Source organism: Lagenorhynchus albirostris, chromosome 15 (assembly GCF_949774975.1).
Source record: "Lagenorhynchus albirostris chromosome 15, mLagAlb1.1, whole genome shotgun sequence".
NCBI lineage: Eukaryota > Metazoa > Chordata > Mammalia > Artiodactyla > Delphinidae > Lagenorhynchus > Lagenorhynchus albirostris.
Window position 1 is genome coordinate 53,273,916 of NC_083109.1, and position 18,364 is coordinate 53,292,279.

The 18,364-nt window shown below is 51.6% G+C and overlaps 2 protein-coding genes across 12 annotated transcripts in view; one reads left to right on the forward strand and one right to left on the reverse strand.

Annotated features, from left to right (window-relative positions):
* The window catches only part of ANKS3 (ankyrin repeat and sterile alpha motif domain containing 3), a 30,086-nt gene extending 22,807 nt beyond the window's left edge, over positions 1 to 7,279 (reverse strand). For 2 of the 8 annotated variants that reach the window (XR_009535732.1, XM_060124665.1), the window contains exon 1: positions 1,909 to 2,236. Coding sequence is in view for 7 of the 8 variants with exons in the window: in XM_060124665.1 (XP_059980648.1) it covers positions 1,909 to 2,147 (239 nt within the window). In the remaining variant the exon portion in view is untranslated. Of the gene's footprint in view, positions 1 to 1,908; positions 2,237 to 6,787; positions 6,895 to 7,106 lie in introns of those variants that run through there. The other 6 variants (XM_060124664.1, XM_060124663.1, XM_060124662.1 and 3 more) reach the window with 6 other exon arrangements.
* A 1,765-nt stretch (positions 7,280 to 9,044) lies between these two features.
* Positions 9,045 to 18,159, forward strand: DNAAF8 (dynein axonemal assembly factor 8). Of its 4 annotated transcripts, XM_060124677.1 has the most exons (8): positions 9,045 to 9,315; positions 9,792 to 9,920; positions 12,302 to 12,808; positions 14,384 to 14,498; positions 15,895 to 16,036; positions 16,293 to 16,421; positions 16,873 to 16,992; positions 17,803 to 18,159. In XM_060124677.1, exons 1-8 carry the CDS (start codon positions 9,208 to 9,210, stop codon positions 18,083 to 18,085), a joined length of 1,533 nt encoding a protein of 510 aa, XP_059980660.1. In that variant the 5' UTR covers positions 9,045 to 9,207; the 3' UTR covers positions 18,086 to 18,159. The 4 variants fall into 4 exon arrangements, 1 of the variants encoding a protein (XP_059980660.1); XR_009535737.1 differs by lacking the exons at positions 15,895 to 16,036; positions 16,873 to 16,992; positions 17,803 to 18,159 and having other exon boundaries at positions 14,384 to 15,741; positions 16,293 to 16,411; XR_009535736.1 differs by lacking the exons at positions 15,895 to 16,036; positions 16,873 to 16,992; positions 17,803 to 18,159 and having other exon boundaries at positions 14,384 to 15,741; positions 16,191 to 16,328.
* The last annotated feature ends 205 nt before the right edge of the window (positions 18,160 to 18,364 follow it).

Here is an 18,364-nt window from a genome sequence, read left to right on the forward strand (position 1 = left end):
ATTCTCTTTTTTGCTACCACCAGCTACATAGATGGTTCTCAACCACGGGAGATTTTGCCCCCAGGGGACAGTTGCCAAAGTCTGGAGACATTTTTGGTTGTCACAACTGGAGAGGGAAAAGCTACTGGCATCCAGTGGCCAGGGATGCTGCTCAACATCTTACAGTGCACAGGACGCCCCTCACAACAAAGAATGAGCTGGCCCAGGTTGTCAGTAGTGCCGAGGCCGAGAAACGCTGACCTGGAGCCTTGACTACCTCCCGCCAACAGACCAGTCTGCTAGTCCAGAACTGAGGGGAGAGGAAAGAGGAGGGGACTCAGACAGTGGACAATTTCTCCTTTGTCGTCCCACCCTACAGAAACATTCCTGGAAAAATCTGTGACCAAAGAATCCTGTCTTTCTCACTGATTTTCATTACAATTCTGGAAAAGCGTTTCCCACAGGAAAAACAATGCAGGCTTCCCAACCCAGAGTTTGGGGTCGGGGGATGGAAGTAAGACCCACTTCCAGGAGCATCCTGCCTGTTTCACGCCCCAGTCTTTCCTCCTCCACAATCCTTGCCTCCAGTGGAGGTACCAAGTGACAGTCGACCCACGCAGTTCGTGCCTCTCCTAGATACACACACTAAGCTACACCAGACAATTAGTTTCCATTCACCAGCACGTTTTACTGACCCTGGCTTTGGACCCAGGCAGCCATTTCCCAGGTCCTGATCCCAGGAATGCAGGGGTAGCCACTAGCCGGGAGAGCCACCTGGAGACCAGCCCATTCTCACCACACGCCGTCCCACATGGACAGGGAGGTGCCCCCACCACCACCCCTTAGCAGAGCGGCCCTGGGGCTCTGGCAACCCCCTTCAGCCGAATCCTCCCTTCTGACCCCTCCAAATCCCCCTCGGGTCCCCAGTGTGTTTACTGTGCACCAGCCTCCATCTCAGCAGGTGTCACAACCCCAATCAGAACACAAACACTTCCTAGAGCTGTTCTGGACTGTTCATTTTAACAGCACACCCGAAGGCTTAAAGGCTGTGAATGTTAAAGGAGCAGAACTACAGGTGGGGTCGTGGTGACCCTGTCGGGGGATGTGCTGCCTGCACACCTGCCCGGTACAGAAGTACCAACTGGCCAGATGCTCATAAGTGATGGCTACGACCTGGGAGCCAGAAACGGGGCTTCCACGAGGCTCTGCTGTAACTCCCCAAGCTGGAACTGGAAAAGGCCCAGGTAGGTATGGACATAGGTTGTTTCTCTAAGTTATCAATGAGATGATAACAGTGAGCACAAAGTATGGCGGACAAAGTGGGAAGAGATGAGAAGATGGATCCCTTTCTAAAAATTACACTGAGTATCAAACCGTACTTCAAACAAGAAGGCGCTAATAAGCAGTGCTGTTTAGGGGGACCTAATATGCACATAAGATCAGTGAAAACGGCATGTGGGCAGTGAGTAAGGTGCAATCCTCCAGGTGGGGATAACCCCACCTCCTCCTCTATGGCAGAAGCTAAAGGGGAGAGGGCGGCAGGAGGGATTAAAATGAAGCTTCTGGGGAAAGAAGGCCATAGGGCATTGCTTTCAATCTTTATTTTTGTTTTGTTTGAGCATTTCTGCAATTAGTGAAAACCATAAAATTACTCTGGTTAAAGTAAGCCTGAAATGAACAATTTCTAAGCCTATGAAAAAAGTTTAAGCTGCCTTTTTCTTCCTCAGAATCAAAACTGCCTTCCTTATTGGCGTCCAGCATAAATCATCCCTGACAACAGCCCAAGAGAAGCAGCAGCTGATCCACCCAAGGATTAAATGTCTACAGCTGTGGGCAAGGCCCCCGCTAGCTCCCTGATGGCTCCACCTGAGAGCTGAACCATGGAGCTCAAAAATCCAAGAGGAAGGAACATTTTCCAAGATCTCTTACCGCTGCACACATTCCTTCACCACTTCATACTGGCCAATGGAAGCAGCTGTGTGAAGATCCAAGGGGACGGCTAGCTCCTCCCGGCTGACCTGCGCACCCAGCCCATGCCACATGGACAAGCTGCGGTTCAGCAGCTCCGGCTCACTGGCTTCATCGCTGAGCTCCGACATCGCTATGGAGGGAGGCACTGAGGTCGTTAGGTCCTTCCTTCCTGGTAGCGACACAGAGTGAAACGGCATGGTCACACTCCTGCCCACAGCAGGCGGCTAAGTCACTGCCCTGACAGACTGCTGCCCAATGTACCCAACTCCGGGGACTGACCAGACAACTTCCTTTCAATAAATATCGTATGTGGGAATTCCCTGGTGGTCCAGTGGTTAAGTTTCCACGCTCCCAATGCAGGGGGCCTGGGTTCGATCCCTGGTCAGAGATCTAAGATCCCACAAGCCCTGCAGTGCAGCCAAAAAGAAAAAAAAATTGTATGGTTCAGGCAGCTCCATCATGCTAGTACTGGTGAGCCTGTCACTAGACAGAAAAAGAGGAGCACATATTGTGTCATAAACTGTGGCATATATTTTCCTTTATGACCCCCAGGCCCCACATTCTAGAAAGGGAACTCAAGGAGCCTGACAACCTCTTGGATGGGAAGCAGAGAAATGGTAATTAGGTCAGTGGACCAAATCAACTCTCAGATGTGGTGAAAAAGAACTCTGGGGCTTCCCGGGTGGCGCAGTGGTTGAGAGTCCACCTGCCAATGTGGGGGACACAGGCTCGATCCCTGGTCTGGGAGAATCCCGCATGCCGCGGAGCAACTGAGCCCGTGAACCTGCGCTCTGGAGCCCGTGGGGCACAACTGCTGGGCCTGTGTGCCACAGCTGCTGAGGCCCATGTGCCTGGAGCCCGTGCTCCGCAGCAGGAAGGGGGGGCTCCGCCACGGTGGGAGACTCGTACGCTGCGGCAGGGAGTGGGCCCCGCTCACCGCAGCTAGGAGGGGCCCGCATGCAGCGGGGAAGACCCAACGCAGCCAAAAATAAATACATAAAATTAAAAAAAATAAAGAGCCCTGGACTTGGAATTAGATCAAAATTTAGCTCTGCTACTTAGCATCTCCAACCCCTAGTTCCTTACTGTTTAATGGGGACATGATATTTCCAAGGACTGCGGTTAAAAACACATGGCAGAATGGACAAACAGTGGCACGTCCACACAGTGGAACACTACTCAGCCATAAGCAGAAGAAATAAACAGGTGATACACACAACACATGAACGAATCTCAAACGCATTATGCCAAGTGTGAGCCAGACTCAAAACGCTGCCTACTGTATGATTCCATTTACAGGACTTTCTAGAAAAGATAAAACTAAAGGGGGGACTTCCCTGGCAGTCCAGTGGTTTGGACTCCATGCTTCCAATGCAGGGGGCGCGGGTTCGATCCCTGGTAGGGGAACTAAGATCCCACATGCCATGAGGCGTGGTCAAAATAAGTAAATAAATAAACAATACAAGTGCATGAGTTAAAAAAAAAATTTTTAATAAAAAAAGGATAAAACTAAAGGAGGATAGATCAGTGGTAATAAGGGTTAGGAGTGGGGGTCCCACAAAGGGACTGCAAGAGGGAATTTGGGGACGACAGACTTGTTCTGTTTTTGGGGTTTTTTTTTTTTTTGCAGTACGCGGGCCTCTCACTGTCGTGGCCTCTCCCGTTGTGGAGCACAGGCTCTGGACGCGCAGGCCCAGCGGCCATGGCCCATGGGCCCAGCCGCTCCGCGGCACGTGGGATCTTCCCGGACCGGGGCACGAACCCGTGTCCCCTGCATCGGCAGGCGGACTCTCAACCACTGCGCCTCAGGGAAGCCCCTGTTCTGTATCTTGATTGATGGACATATGACTCTATACATTTATCAAAACTCATAAACCTGAACACCAAAATGAGTAAATTTACTGTATATAAATTTTAAAAACAAATTTTGAAACAAACGGAAAGAAAGCCCCAACACAGAAACCAGGATGTGACCAGTGCTAACTGACTAGGAATCTACCTATGCATCTCTTGAATGTGGGAGAGACTAGGGGGAATGGGATAGACTGGTTAATTTGTTGGGTGACACTTTCCCCAAGATGGGACAACAGCAGGATGAAGAGCCCTTCATTCTAGGAATCCTAACCCATCAAGCCCAAGTCATCAGCTTCCTAGCAGAACCCTTAGTTCTGGAGTGACAATTGTCTCCTGTTCTACTCTGGGGGGAAAGAACAAAGACCAAGGTGTAGAAAAGCAAGAGAAGGAGAAAACAAAGAAAACCACTTCATGTTCAGATGGCCTAAAGGTACCACAGCGGTTCACAGATGCCATTAGCACATCCACCTCTACTAACAAATGCTTCCAAGCATGAGATACAGCCAAGATGGCCAAACAACAAACAAGCCACCAATCTGGGGGACAAAGAATCTGTCGGCCCCTGGCCAGAGTAAGTGTAACAAAGTTCAGGGCAAAGCCCTGCTTCCTGGAACCACCTGTCCACACTGGCAGGGCCTGAGAACAATCAGCTCCCTCAATTTTCAGGTGGGAACCCCCAAGCTGAACAGTCCAGGCCACAGAGCCTGGATAAGAATTCAAATAAGCTGACTGTCAGTTCAGCACTCCTTTCAATACACCCCTCAAGCCTTCTTTGGGTGTGTTTCTTCTACTCCAAATGCCTCTTCCAGGGTGGGACCCATGTTCTCTCTCCTTTTATTGGAGGCTCACCTGTCTGACACCTTCCAGAACGCTGAGCGGCAATCAGAATCAGACCCCCACTCCAGAAGCCCATGGAGGGAGAACTCGGATGCCAAGAGACCATAAAGCTATTGGGTTGGCCAAAATGTTCGTTTGGTTTTTTTCCATAAGATGGCTCTAGTAGCACTTAGTTGTCTTTAACTTCATTTGAAACAATTTTGTTAGACTGTATTGTGACAGCTGCCATATCAGCGTGCATTTAAAAAAAACTTTATCAGGCTTCCCTGGTGGTGCAGTGGTTGAGAGCCCACCTGCCGATCCAGGGGACACGGGTTCGTGCCCTGGTGCGGGAGGATCCCACATGCCACGGAGCGGCTGGGCCCGTGAGCCATGGCCGCTGAGCCTGCGCGTCCAGAGCCTGTGCTCCGCAATGGAAGAGGCCACAGCGGTGAGAGGCCCGCGTACCGCAAAAAAAAAAAAACACAAAACTTATCAAAATAGGTGAATTTTTGTGTAGCCATTTTAACAATGAAGATGGAAGACAAAAAAAGCAACATTTTCAGCATGCTTTATTATTTCAAGAAAGGTAAAAACACAACTGAAACGTTGCAGTGTATGGAAAAGGTGCTGTGACTGATCGAACATGTCAAAAATGGTTTGAGAAGTTCCGTGCTGGAGATTTCTCACTGGATGATGCTCCAAGGTCAGGTAGACCAGTTGAAGTTGATGGTGATCAAATCGAGACATTAACTGAGAATCATCAACATTATACCACGTGGGAGATAGCCGACATACTCAAAATATCCAAATCAAGCACTGAAAATCATTTGCACCAGCTTGGTTATGTTAATTGCTTTGATGTTCCACGTAAGTTAAGCGAATAAAACCTTCTTGACTGTATTTCCACACGTGATTCTCTACTTAAACATAACTAAAACGTTCCATTTTTAAAACAAATTGTGGGGACTTCCCTGGTGGTCCAGTGGTTGAGAATCTGCCTTCCAATGCAGGAGATGCAGGTTCCATCCCTGATCGGGGAACTAAGATCCCACATGCCGCACAGGGCAACGAAGCCCGTGCACCACAACTGAAGAGCCCACATGATGCAACTACAGAGCCCACGTGCCACAGTGAAAGATCCCACACGCCGCAACTAAGACCTGATGCAGCCAAAAATAAATAAACATTTTTACAAAATAAAAAAAATAAAATAAAACAAATTGTGACAGGCGATGAAAACTGGACACTGTACAATAATGTGGAATGGAAGAGATCGTGGGGCAAGCGAAATGAACCACCACCAACCACACCAAAGGCCGATATTCATCCAAAGAAGGTGATGTTGTGTATATGGTGGGATTGGAAGGGAGTCCTCTATTTGAGCTCCTTCTGGAAAACCAAACGATTAATTCCTACAAGCTCTGCTCCCAATTAGACCAACTAAAAGCAGCACTCTATGAAAAGCGTCTAGAATCAGTCAACAGAAAACGCATAATCTTCTATCAGGATACCACATGACCATGTGTTTCTTTGATGACCAGGCAAAAACTGTTACAGCTTGGCTAGGAAGTTCTGATTCATCCACCATATTCACCAGACATCGCATCTTCAGATCTCTATTTATTTCAGTCTTTACAAAATTCTCATACTGGGAAAAAAATTTCAATTCCCTGTAAGACTAAAAGGCATCTGGAACAGTTCTTTGCTCAAAAGATTAAAAGTTTTGGGAAGATGGAATTATGAAGCTACCTGAAAAATGGCAGAAAGTAGTAGAACGAAACACTGAATACGTTGTTCAATAAAGTTCTTGGTGAAAATGAAAAATGTGTCTTTTACTTTTACTTAAAACCCGAAAGAACGTTTTGGCCAACCCAATACTATTACTTCCTTTATCACCCTGCCGCATGCCAGATGCTCTACGATGATGGGGTACTCCTTACGAACAAAATTGTATTCACACATACATCACGTATACTTGTAGAAAAGCTTCTGCATATCGCTTCCAGGATTTATTTCCAGGAAGTAGCACTAGGAACGCAACCCTTTGATTTTCCTTTTACCTTTGTGTTCTGTCCATTCTGTAAAATGCTAAGTATTCGTTACTTTTAAAGCAAAACAAACAAAAAAATTAACAACAATAACAAAAAATGACATTGCTGCTGACCGTGGCGTCCACAGGGAGGAGGTCTGTGAAAGCCGGAGGGCACCGCGTCCCGCACCGGGTCGTGGGCCTTCCGCTGGCCCCGGGTATCCCAACCTCATTCTCAGGCCCTTGGGAGGGTAACCTAGGGAACTACCCAAGCACTGACACCTCCTCCCAGTAACCCTACACCGCACGTGGCTTTATCGTCCCCGCTCCCCAGCGGCAAAGCGGATGCTCGGAGTCATAAACTCAAGCGGCGAGCCAGCGGCACTGCTCTGACGCCCCGAGAGTGCGCAGCAGGTGAGGACACCAGGCGGGGCAGGGCCGCCGCGGAGCCTACCTGCGCTGGACCTCGGGCCGCGGGCAGCCCTGGGGCTGCCGCTGCCGCTGCCGCCGCCGCAGCCGCCGCAGCCGTCTACCCCTGCCCACTTTCCGCCGCGCTCCCTCAGCTGCGCCCGTCCGGGGTCCCTCCACGCCGGCCGCCGCCACAGCGCGCGGACCCAGCGGCCCCGCTCCCGCCCCGGAAGTGGTTGCGAGAGGCGCGGAGCACGCCGGGACGCTCGCGGGTCCCTCGGGCGCTGTGGAATTCGTCCGTCCCGCACCCGGACCTCCCGGTCAGCCCGCCCAGCTCGCTGTGTGACGTCGGCGGCATCCAATGAGCAGGGGGATTTCGCCCTACCGCGCCCCTCCGCTGGCCAGGGAAACCAATCGAGTTTCAGGAGAGACAGGACGCTCCAAGTCCCGAAAGAAGAGCGGGGGGTGGGAAGGAGTTGGCAGTGCCGTAGTATAATACTCTGCTGAGCGGGGATTCCGAAGGCAGCGACAGCCTCAGTAATTACGCCGCGGCCCAAAGGGGAGAACAGGACCGGAGGGACGCGCTGGAGCCTGTTTATATCCCTGTCTGGACCGCGCCAGGCGGGGAGGCTGAGGCCGAGGTGAACGGCCTCGGGCTTGCCGCAGCTGCGGAGATAAATGTTGGGAGTTGGACGGGGTGGGGGCTAGGGAAACGAGTTGGGGATCGGTGGGAGGACGCACGATGGGTTTCCTGTTTCCGACCTTTAGAATTTAAAAGCCTGACCCAGGAGGACTTTGGCGTCTAGTTGTCATAACAACCGGCTGACCGGCGGCAGGAAGGGGTGGGGGTCGGAGCTTTGGGCGGGGCTAACGGGCTGCAGCCAAGAAACGGACGTGGAGGCAGTCAGGATTCGGAGGGAGCTGCTGTTTCGTGCAGCGTTTAGCGTAAACTTCGTCTGCTGGGTGAGCCAAGCTCCTCAACTTGGCGTTCAGGACCCTTCACGGTCTTGTCCGTTTGCACCGTATATTCCAGCAACTGAAAACTTCTTCCCACACATGTTGGGCACTTTTCACTCTGAGCTCTTACGTGCTCTTCCCGCAGCCTGTAATGCCTTTTCCTCCCCTATTGCCTTGTCCTCCTGGAGAACTTAGAGTCTCTGGTAGTCCCCTTCACCTGGGTGATTCTGTTGCCCTCTGACCTGACCTGCAGCCGGAGAACATCCCGTGACGTATATACCAGATATGTCCCCACTCTGCTGTTCCCAGGTCAGGTGCACCAAGCTCCTGCCCCACTCCTGTGAGCACAGAAGAAGTAAGAAGCCCCCACTCACCTGCTGCTTTCCTGATGGGAACCAGGGCTGGGGCAGGAGTGTTCTTTTCCCATTTTATGGTTACAGAGGGCTCTCAGGCTGCAAGTACTCTCCAGACACTGGCTCTGAAGTACCATCACCCCACATTTCTAAGCCCCCTTGACCCCTGAGGGACTGGGCCTTCTGTTAGACTCTGGGACGTGTTGCCTAAGTGCCTGGGTATAAGGGGTTAATTTGAGTGTCAACTCCAAAAAAAGTGTCCGCGGGACTCCAAAATGTCTCTAGTCTGTTCCTTTGTAAGGGGGCAGTAAAGAGTAGTGGGGCTTGAAATCCCCTCTGACTTTGATACAAATTCTGCCTTTGTCTTTACTAATGATATAATCTCAGCCTATAAAATGTAGATAATAATAGTGTCTGTTGTATGGGATATACATAGTTTACAAATATCTGTATGTCATATACATGTATCATTCTGTATATCATCCATATACCTACACATCAAGTACATATATCATTATATATCAATACATATATCTATATATTATCATAAAAGATCACTATGTACATACATCTGCAGGCTCCATACTGCACTACACACACACACACACACACACAATGCAGGGCACAGTGCCTGGCCCTCAGTAACAGGAACCTGCAGACTAGAAGGAAGAAGGGGTGGGTGGTCTCCCAATCTGTTTTCATCCCCCAAGGCAAGGGATGGTATATGCTTTGAAAAGGCAGCCCCCTGAGCTCTTGACCCTTTGCTCCTGGACCCTCTCACCTCACTCCATGTCCTCCGCAAGGTTCCTTGGATGAGGGCACACCGAGAAGCATCCCATGGCATCCCATGACAAAGATGTGGGGCCCTTACTGCCCAATCCCTGGGACGCCATCCTTGAGGCCGTCAAGGAGCAGCTCCCATCTCTGGACTCAGATTCCTCCTCGGTAAGCAAGCACCTTCTTCCTACATCTTCCTAGGCCCCCAATGCCCTTTCTTCCCGTGACAAACATGATGCCGACCAAGGACCGCTTTGGAGCTTATCAGCTCAATGTCATGTAAGTGAAGCACCAAGGTTCCCTGTTGCAGGGTACGGGGAGGCCCAGACTCTGCTCTTTCAGCTGTCACCTCACTGCTCTGTTCATTTAGTGCCAGGCACTAAGTGAGCAGCTGCTGTACGCAAAGTCTTAGGGGTGGCAGGTACGTGCAGAACTGGGAGCCCTGGATCTCACCTTCACCAGGTGGTGCTGCCAAGCCCATTTCCAAGTCAGCGGCAGGAACCAGCCATGGCGAGTCCCTTCGGAAGAGAACTGGTCTGCCCAGACAGCTGGAGAGCAGCAGGGCAGGGAGGGTGGGTGGAAGCTGAGGTGCACCTGGCCCTGCCTGCTGCCATATAATCCAGAGAACTCTCATTTGTCCACAGTCAAACTGCGAGGAAGAGGAGCTGTTCATCTTCCAGCGAAATCAAACCGCCCTGATTCCAGACTTGTCAGAAGAACTGGCCGAAGACCCTGACGGGGCCTGGGTCACTTCCTCTGGGTCTCCTCCTGAGGTCTGTGGAATGCAGGATCCAGGGATCCATGAAGCCAGGACCCTTTAAGCACAATAGGGTGTGGGTGTGTGTCTGGGCGTCCATGGCCCTCGCTGGACTCTAACAGCAATGTGGGTCTAAAGAGGTTAAAGCCCCTGGTATAGCATCTCTGCACACCCAAGCCTTTCTCCAGGTATAACCCAAGGAGTTCAGACACCAAATATCTAATGGCCTTGTGCACATCATGCTCCCAGGAGCCCAGAACACTTAGAGCTGGGGGTGGGGATGAGATTTTCTATCTGATTTTGCTCCCTGCTCTTCCCTTTGACCCCTCAACACACACACACACATGCACGTGTGCACACATGCACACACACACCTCCCAGCTGTCCTATTTCCACCTGAGCTCTCTGACCATTGTCACAATTTGTTGTCATAAATGCCTCCTTTAACCCAGCTGGCTTCAGCACTATCTGGCTTCTCACAAAATCCTGCCCTCCCTAAACATTTGTTGATTGAATAAGGGCAACAGTGGGGATTCAGAGGTAAGAGGTGCCCCTCGCTGGGAAGGTAAGATGAATACAGAAAACAATTAGCAAATGCCACAGAACGCTCAGAATTAAGTATTGTAGTTGCGGTCATTGCCAAATGTCAGAGGGAATTTTCCATCCTCTTGTCTCCCCATTTCCCAGGGTCCCAGGTAAGACCAAGAACTCTTAAATCTAAAGTTAATGGCTTGATGCTTAGTTAAAGCAGTGGAAGGAGATTTTATTCGGTAACTACTGACAGCAGGGGAAAGAGCTGAGCTCCATCTGATTTGTGCAGAGGTGACGGGTGTTTCAAAGGAAGACTGAGGGAGGGGGTGAGGAGGGCTCAGTGGAGTCAGAAAAGTGAAAAGTCACAAAGAGCCGGTCAGTGAAGCTGCAATTAGGCCAGGTGTGTCTGCTGCCTGGCAGGTGTGGGAGGCAGGAGCCTATCCTCCCACAGAGAAGGGAGGCAGAGGCCCTGTCCTTCCTGATGAGTATATTTCAAGGGAACGGCTCTCAGGTCAGTGACAGATGCTTCTGGGTTGTAAGAGACACATATTCACAATTATAAGACCTTTTTAGTAAGCGCTCTAAGAAAGGGAGGTCAGGGGCCTATCATCAGGTGTTGGCTAGAACAAATAATAAATTCTCCTGGCAGCATGGAGCTTTCTCAGGCAGGCATTTTAATGGGGCGCTGGGGTAATCCTAGGGGCACAGGCTTACGCTACCAGAAGCTATGCTGGAGTTTGGTATTTGGACGGAGTGGGTACATGCCAAGACTCTGCAGTTCTGAGTGCAAGCACTGACACAGGGTCATCTTACAGAGCCAGGGCGTGTCCCCTCCCAGCACCATGACAGAAATCACCCACACCCTCAGCCATGCCTAGAAATATATCTGAAATAACCTCAAACAGGAGAATTGCCAGGGCTGCCAAGTCCCCTGATTAGTTCAATTGGAACCATGTCCATGTCACTTTATTTTGTGTTTTCTTCATTTCTACAATTACCTCGGCAACTCTTCTGGACAATTATTTTTTAACCTGGGATGGGAAAGTCTGTACCAGCTCACAGGGGTTGAGGCCGTGGACTCACTCTGGAGACAAAGGGCCTGGGTCTCATCTTGTCCACCTCTAACTGCTGTGTGCCTGTTCGCAATGGCCAAAAGGGGGGAACAACCTGAGTATCCATCAACAGACAGAATGGTTAAACACAATGAGGACCATCCATACAACAGAATATTATTCATCCATGAAAAGGAATGCAGTTCTAACACATGCCGCAACATGGGTGAACCTTGGAAACACTAAGCTAAATGGAAGGACACAAGAGACAAATATGGTGTGATTCCACGCCTATGAAATATCTTGAACAGGCAAACCCATAGAGACAAGAAGTAGATGAGCATTTACCAGGGGCTGGGGGAGGGGAGGTACAAAGTTTCTGTTCAGGGTGATGAAAAAGATTTGTAAATAGACAGTGGTGATGGCTGCACCACATTATGAATATACTCAATGCCACTGAACTGTACATTTAAAAATGGTTCACATGGGGCTTCCATGGTGGCGCAGTGGTTGAGAGTCCGCCTACCGATGCAGGGGACACGGGTTCGTGCCCCGGTCCGGGAGGATCCCACATGCCGCGGAGCATGAGCCATGGCCGCTGAGCCTGCGCGTCCAGGGCCTGTGCTCCGCAACGGGAGAGGCCACGACAGTGAGAGGCCCGCGTACCGCAAAACAAACAAACAAAAAAAACAAAAAAAAAACAAAAAATGGTTCACATGGCAGATTTTATGTTCTATACACATCTTACCGCACACAAAAACTCCCCGAGGTATGTTTTGAGGCTGCTAACCGAGGACGCTTGTTTCCCCTGTAGCCAGCTGTAGTGCCTGTGGAATCCGCCGGGGAACCCAGGGGAGAGTGGAACGCTGGGCCCCAGGCCCAGGAGTCAGTCTCTCTGGAAGGAAGGGCCCCTGGCAGGCCTTTGCAGAGCGGTGATGAGAGCAGCTCTCTTCTCAGGATACCTGTGGAGACCCCCACGTGGCAGGATGACGATGGGGACACAGCCTTCAAAACCAGTACATCACAGAGTCCTTGCCAGGGGCCACAGGGAGAGGCCACTCTCTCCTCTCAGGAAGCAGGCCTGCAGACAGAGCCCCCAGGCGCTGCCTCATGGGCCCAGGAGGGCTCAGACTCTGCAAACCGCAGAGCCCTCCGGAGGGAGAGAAGGAAGATGATCGAGAAAGACATACTTCACAAAGTCACCTGGGATGCCCAGGACCCAGCCTGCCAAGACCTGAGTGGAGTGAAGCAGATGCCCTGTGATGCTGCGGAAACGCTGCCAGAGGGGCCCCAGCGGGGACCGCCCTTGCTCTCCCTCCAGGTAGGCGTCCCCCTAGCCCAGCCTTCCCCAGGGCAATGGTCCTCCCCAGGCCAACTCGAGGGCTGGCCCACTATGCCTGTGTTAGTCTCTTTGGGCCGCAGTAACAAAAATCCCATAGACTGGGGGTCTTAAACAACAGAAATTCATTTTTCACAGTCTGGAGGCTGGAAGTCCAAGGTCAAGGCTCCATCACATTTGGTGTCTGGTGAGAGCATGCTTCCTGGTTCATTTGTAAGGGGTGAGGGAGCTCTCTGGGGTCTCCTTTTTAAGGGCACTAATCCCATTCATGAGAGTTCCACCTTCATGACCTAATCACCTCCAAATACCATCACATTGGGGTTAGGATTTCAACACATGAATTTGGAGGGTCAAAGAGATTCAGTCTATAGCAACAACCTTAGGCCCATGGCACCAGGCCCATCATCAGGCAGGCAGTCCTACCTATCTGACAGACCATCCTCAGAGTTAAAGTGAACAAGGAAGAGCAAGGAGACGCCAGCCTTCTTTAAACAAAGAGAAAAGAATACTAATCCCAAGCATGATCATGAAGATATATGAGATAGGTAACAGATTTGACAAAGTGTAATCTCACATCAGGCCTTTGTTCTCATACAAATGGTGAGCCCCTGTATTTAGCTCATTAACAAGGGAACCAGCAGGATGACAAAGCCGGTTCAAAGAAATTATGAGAAACTGGGATTTTGTACATGGTGGGGTGGGGAGGGGGGAGGGAACACAGAGATTAAATTGCTACATTAAGTACAATAGGTCAGCACTTACAGGGCAACAGAACTGGTACCTTTGGGGTTAGCTGCTCCAATGGACGGAAAAGAAAACCGTCACACTTCTCAGTTTTACGAAGTTGTCAAACAGGTGAGCCCTGGTCAACTGTGCACACCAGCCCTCCCCTAGAAAGATGGGCTCCTTAGAAGATGCTCCCGCATGACACTAAAACATCACAAAACTCTTTTTTGCCTTATTTGACAAATTTTCTTAACAACTTAGAGAAAACTGGCATCAAGGTGAACATGGAGGTCACTTTCACCAATTCTATCCTATCAATTCCATTCTTTCCTTGAACCCCTTTATCTTCATTCCCCTATGGGGCTACAAGGAGCTGCAAGGCCATACACAAGACACAATAATTCCTGATTAACGTCCTCCCCCCTCATCACACCACCGCCTCCACACCCCTCTTCCAAGCCCTCCAGTCCTAGCACCTGCCTGGAACAATCTGTTTCTTAAAAGAGCAAAACGTTTTAACCTCCCAACATTCTAAACCTGCATGAACCTAAAAAGTTTTAATACGACACTGAGTTTCCTCCAAGTCAGACAACGTCTTTGTGCCAGAAATAAAACTATTGCGTAGGAAGGTAGGTGGCCTCACCAGCCTTCACGGAGGAAGTTCATTCTGCAACCCACACGGGGTGGGTGAGCGAGCTGCCTCATCTCAGCCCTGGTTTCTGCCCAAGACATCCCAGAACTGCCTGTGTGGGTTACGGCAGCTGTGAAATCTGGCGCTCCTGTTCCTGGGACCCCAGAGCAGCCTCATAATCACCACTTTACTTATTTCAGCAACTTGAAGAGTGGGATTTGGATCAAGTCCTTCAGAGTCTGACAGGGCGAGAAGAACTGGGAGATGGCGCTTCTGGAGCCGCGTGGTGGGCAGCAGACCGCCTCCAGGGCCAAGGTCTGACCTTGAACGCCGGGGCCCAAGTGCATACCCACAAGTGGCTCCTTCCAGGGCCTCCCAATAAAATAGGGCAATGGGCTGGGCACAGTCAGCCCAGCAGCTCGCCACATCTGCTGCGCCTCTCTGCTGCTCAGCCCTCGCCGTCCTGCACACCCAGGATGCAAGACTTTATCCACCCATCCATTCACTCACTGACACTCATTCATTCATCCATTACATATGTGACTGCCTGCTATGTTCCTGGGGTGGACCAAGCCTTGGGGATACGAGAGGAAGCCCTTCAGACAGGGTCCCTGCCTTTTCTTCCCCCCCACCTCCTCAGGCCTGCGTCTCTTTCTTTCTGGGAGCAAAGTAATCCTGCATTTGGTACCCCTTCAGCCCGCTTCTAAACAGAATCCTGTTTCCACCGCCTCCACGTTTACCAAACAAAGCCAGGGATGATTCCTTCATTGCACTTGTGGCCTCACTCTGGGCAGTTTCGTAAAAAAGTTCCCTGTCCCCTCCTGGCCACTCTGGCCCACAAAGGTGAGTGGAGGCAGGTCTGAGGCAAAGGTGCTGCGGGGGTTCTGGCCTCCCGTTCCAGAGCAAAGGCTCCTTTGTGGCCAAGAGCCCCTGGTGCTATTTTAAAAAGGGCTTTGTTTGGAATTTAACCCCTTAGAGCAGGATATGGAGAAACTCACTCTCCTACAAGTTGGGGCAGGGCTGGGGGGCTGTAGTTGGTGCCCCCTTTTGGCGGGCAATGTGGCAGAATCTGTTCTCCATTTAAAGGCACATAAGCCTTTGATTAAGCTATTCACTCCACTTCTAAAGGCTGTCCTAAACACACCCTCACAGATGTTCATTGCAACATTGTTCATACTTGTGAAAAACTGGAAGCAAACCACATTCAACATTCAGTAGGAGTCTAGCTAATCAGTCAACCAGAGAATTCTCTGCAGCTCAACAAATGGAATCTATCTATCTATCTATCTATTCATTTCTCTCAACACAGAAAAATGTAAAATATATTCAGTAAAAAAAAAAATCTATAGAGGATGATCCCATTGCTTCTTAAAAAAAAAGAAAAGCAAATATGCAGAACTGTTATTGATGGTTCCCTCTGACAAGTGGGACCGGAGTGAGAACGTGGACTACACTGTTAACAGGACGTCACCCTTGCTTCCCGGGCTCACACACAGCTCCCTGCTCAAGAAGACAGCGCCCCTCGCCCTGCTGAGCTGGAGGGGGCGACACAAAAGCTGTGAGTGGCAGAGGGTGGGCTGGGCCTCCGCTGGCCCCCAGCACTTCTCCGAGCACAAGCCCAGGCATGTCCACACGAGGGGTCCTGAGGCTCAGGCTGCTGTGAGCCAAAGGGGGCTGCATCCCCACTAAGCTGCCTCCCCCCTCCCCACAGACCATGCCAAGCCAAGCACCCAGGACAGGCTCATGGAACAACTCACCCTCCTATGTGCCATGCAGTCCAGAGCCTTTTCCTCTGCCTGGAGGGTGCCTTCTGACATGCCCCAGGACATCAAGCCGCAGGAGGCTGGAAGCAGGTGGGACCACGCATGGCCCCTGTCCTCTCTAGAATTGGCTTCTCTCAGCATTTATTGGGCCTTGATTTATGGGTGGGGCACTTGATGTGTATTTCTCTTTTATCTCAAGAATATGATCAGGTAGGTGCTACCATTACCCCCACTTTACAAACAGGGAAACTGAGGCTCAGAGAGGTTGCCTTGCCCAGGACATAAGTGGCAGAGCACACAGTGGTCACCGGGAAGTGACTCAGCCGCCCGGCTCCTCTCACCCCAGATGCGCTTCCAGGGAGCTGGGCTTCCAGGCGCTGGCCATGGACACGCAGCTAAGGAGCCCAGCAGGGCCTCCCACCGTCTTCATTGACCTGCGGCCGACAAAGCCATCAGACCATGGGCCCTCGGAAAGGTACAGGGAGCAGTGACAGCCCTGCCGCAAACCTGCTCCTTCAGGTTGCCATGTTGGCCTCAGGAGGAAGGGGGACTTGGACAGGCGGGTCCTGGGGGCACTGCTCACTTGAGAAGTGCTTTTGGCCAAGAACTGAGCCTGGCCCACAGTCCCACTGGGTCCCAGCAGCAGGCTCTCCCCGCAGGTTGGGAGGAAGCTGGGGCCAAGGGTTATCTTTTCCTGGCGGAGTCCTAAGCAGACTTAGCCTAGGCTGGGGTACCCGGCCCTGGCTGCTTCCTCCACCACTTGCAGTGGCCCTTTGGTTTCGGCTGGCTGGGCTTTGGCCAGCCTGCCCATCCTCCTGCCCTGGGTCACCAGGGAGACGCAGGTGCTCCAAGTCCCTGGTGGGAACCATGCCTGGCTGGAGTGGGCTGGTTATGTCCAGAGGAACCCACCTTTCCTCTCCCCGCAGCTGCAGCTCCAGCTCCAGCTCCAGCTCCCACTCCAGCTGCAGCTCCAGCTCCTCTGACAGCGAGGAGGGGGAAGAGGAGACAGCAGCTCAGCGAGACCAGCAGGGCCCAGCCAGGCTACGGTAACCACAGGGGGGCTCCCACCGCCTGAGATGCTCACCTTGGCCTCAGCAGCAAGGCCCCGCCCGCATGTTAACATCGGTGCTTTCAGCTGTCTGGCACCCACAGGGCTAGCACAGGAGGGTGTGAGCGGGTCTGGGGGGCGGGTCTGGGAGGCGGGCAGGGTAGCCCAGCAATGTCTGGCCTGGCCTGTTCTCCAGACATCCCCAAGGATGCTTAGCTTGGTCTTGAGAAGGGATTACGTTTTCTTTCTGAAAAATTGCCCCCCCCAACTTGATTTGCTCCCTACTAGTGATGGCAATAAAAGTGAAGAGAAAGTGAAGGGATGGAATAAAGTGATGGCTGTCAGCCAGAAATGAAAGGCTTGAGTCAATTAAGTGAAATGTCAAATTCAGGGAAGGTTCATGTCTCTGACATGTGGAGGCCACCCCGTGGTTGTGGGGTGAATTTGCATTATATGCTCTGGCAGTCTCCATCGTTTTTAGAATTACAGAGCCTGAAGATCCTATCCTTTGGGAACGTCAGAGTCTAACACAGCTTTTCCCCAATGTGGCGTGTAGCTAGGCATTATAGGATTAAAGAGGGAAAACAAACTTGGGTTGAGAAGTGTCCCACAGGTTTCCTCCCAGAAGCCTTTAACATGCTGACACGGCGAGGGCTGGAAGGCCGCAATCCTGACTTTTTAGTGTCTCGAGAACCAGGCACACGCCCCGGAAGCACTCCGGTTTTCCTCTGTGTCCTGTTTCGGTGGCAAAGTATTGGGAGGTTAGCTGCACTGGGTGCTGATGGCGGCTGCTTCTCTTGTGTCACAGGGACTGCACGGGGAAGAGTCGGCTCCTCCAACAGCTCCGGGCATTTCGGAAGGCATCGGCTCAGCCCAAGCTGCCAGCTGGCAAGGGTCCCAGAAGCCAGAAGGCTCAGGCCCCTGGAGATACGGCTGGATCCAGCCCCGGGGGGAAGCAACATGTAACACTCTGGGATGAGAGACAGAGTGCCCAGGCCAGACCCCCAGGAGGAAGTCCCAGGGCCCTGGGGGACCCTCTTGGGCCAGGGACAGCCAGGGAGGCCCTGGTGCCTCCTCTGGGCCAATTGTAGATGCCTCCAGTAACGGATCTGAAAAGGTGAATAATCTGAGGTGAATAAATGGATAATCTGACTTTCCATCAACACCCGAGGCCCTGGTGGTCCCTTCGCGCTCCCGTCTCCATCAGAATGTGCCTTTGCAGCACAGGGACCCTCCAACTGAGGATCTGCTGCCAGCCCTCTGCTAGAATTCAGTCAGAACATCTTCATGCACTGAGAGCAAAGATGCCAGTGCAAACTTGTAGGCGTAGCATGACAAATCAAATGGCCCCAAATCCTCTGAAAATGGAC

Excerpts from the sequence above, each read along its gene's own strand:
- DNAAF8 (XM_060124677.1), top strand. The coding sequence starts at position 9,208 with ATGGCATCCCATGACAAAGATGTGGGGCCCTTACTGCCCAATCCCTGG. Across the intron at positions 16,422-16,872 it reads GACCATGGGCCCTCGGAAAG|CTGCAGCTCCAGCTCCAGCT; the intron begins GTACAGGGAGCA and ends CTCTCCCCGCAG. Across the intron at positions 16,993-17,802 it reads CAGGGCCCAGCCAGGCTACG|GGACTGCACGGGGAAGAGTC; the intron begins GTAACCACAGGG and ends CTTGTGTCACAG.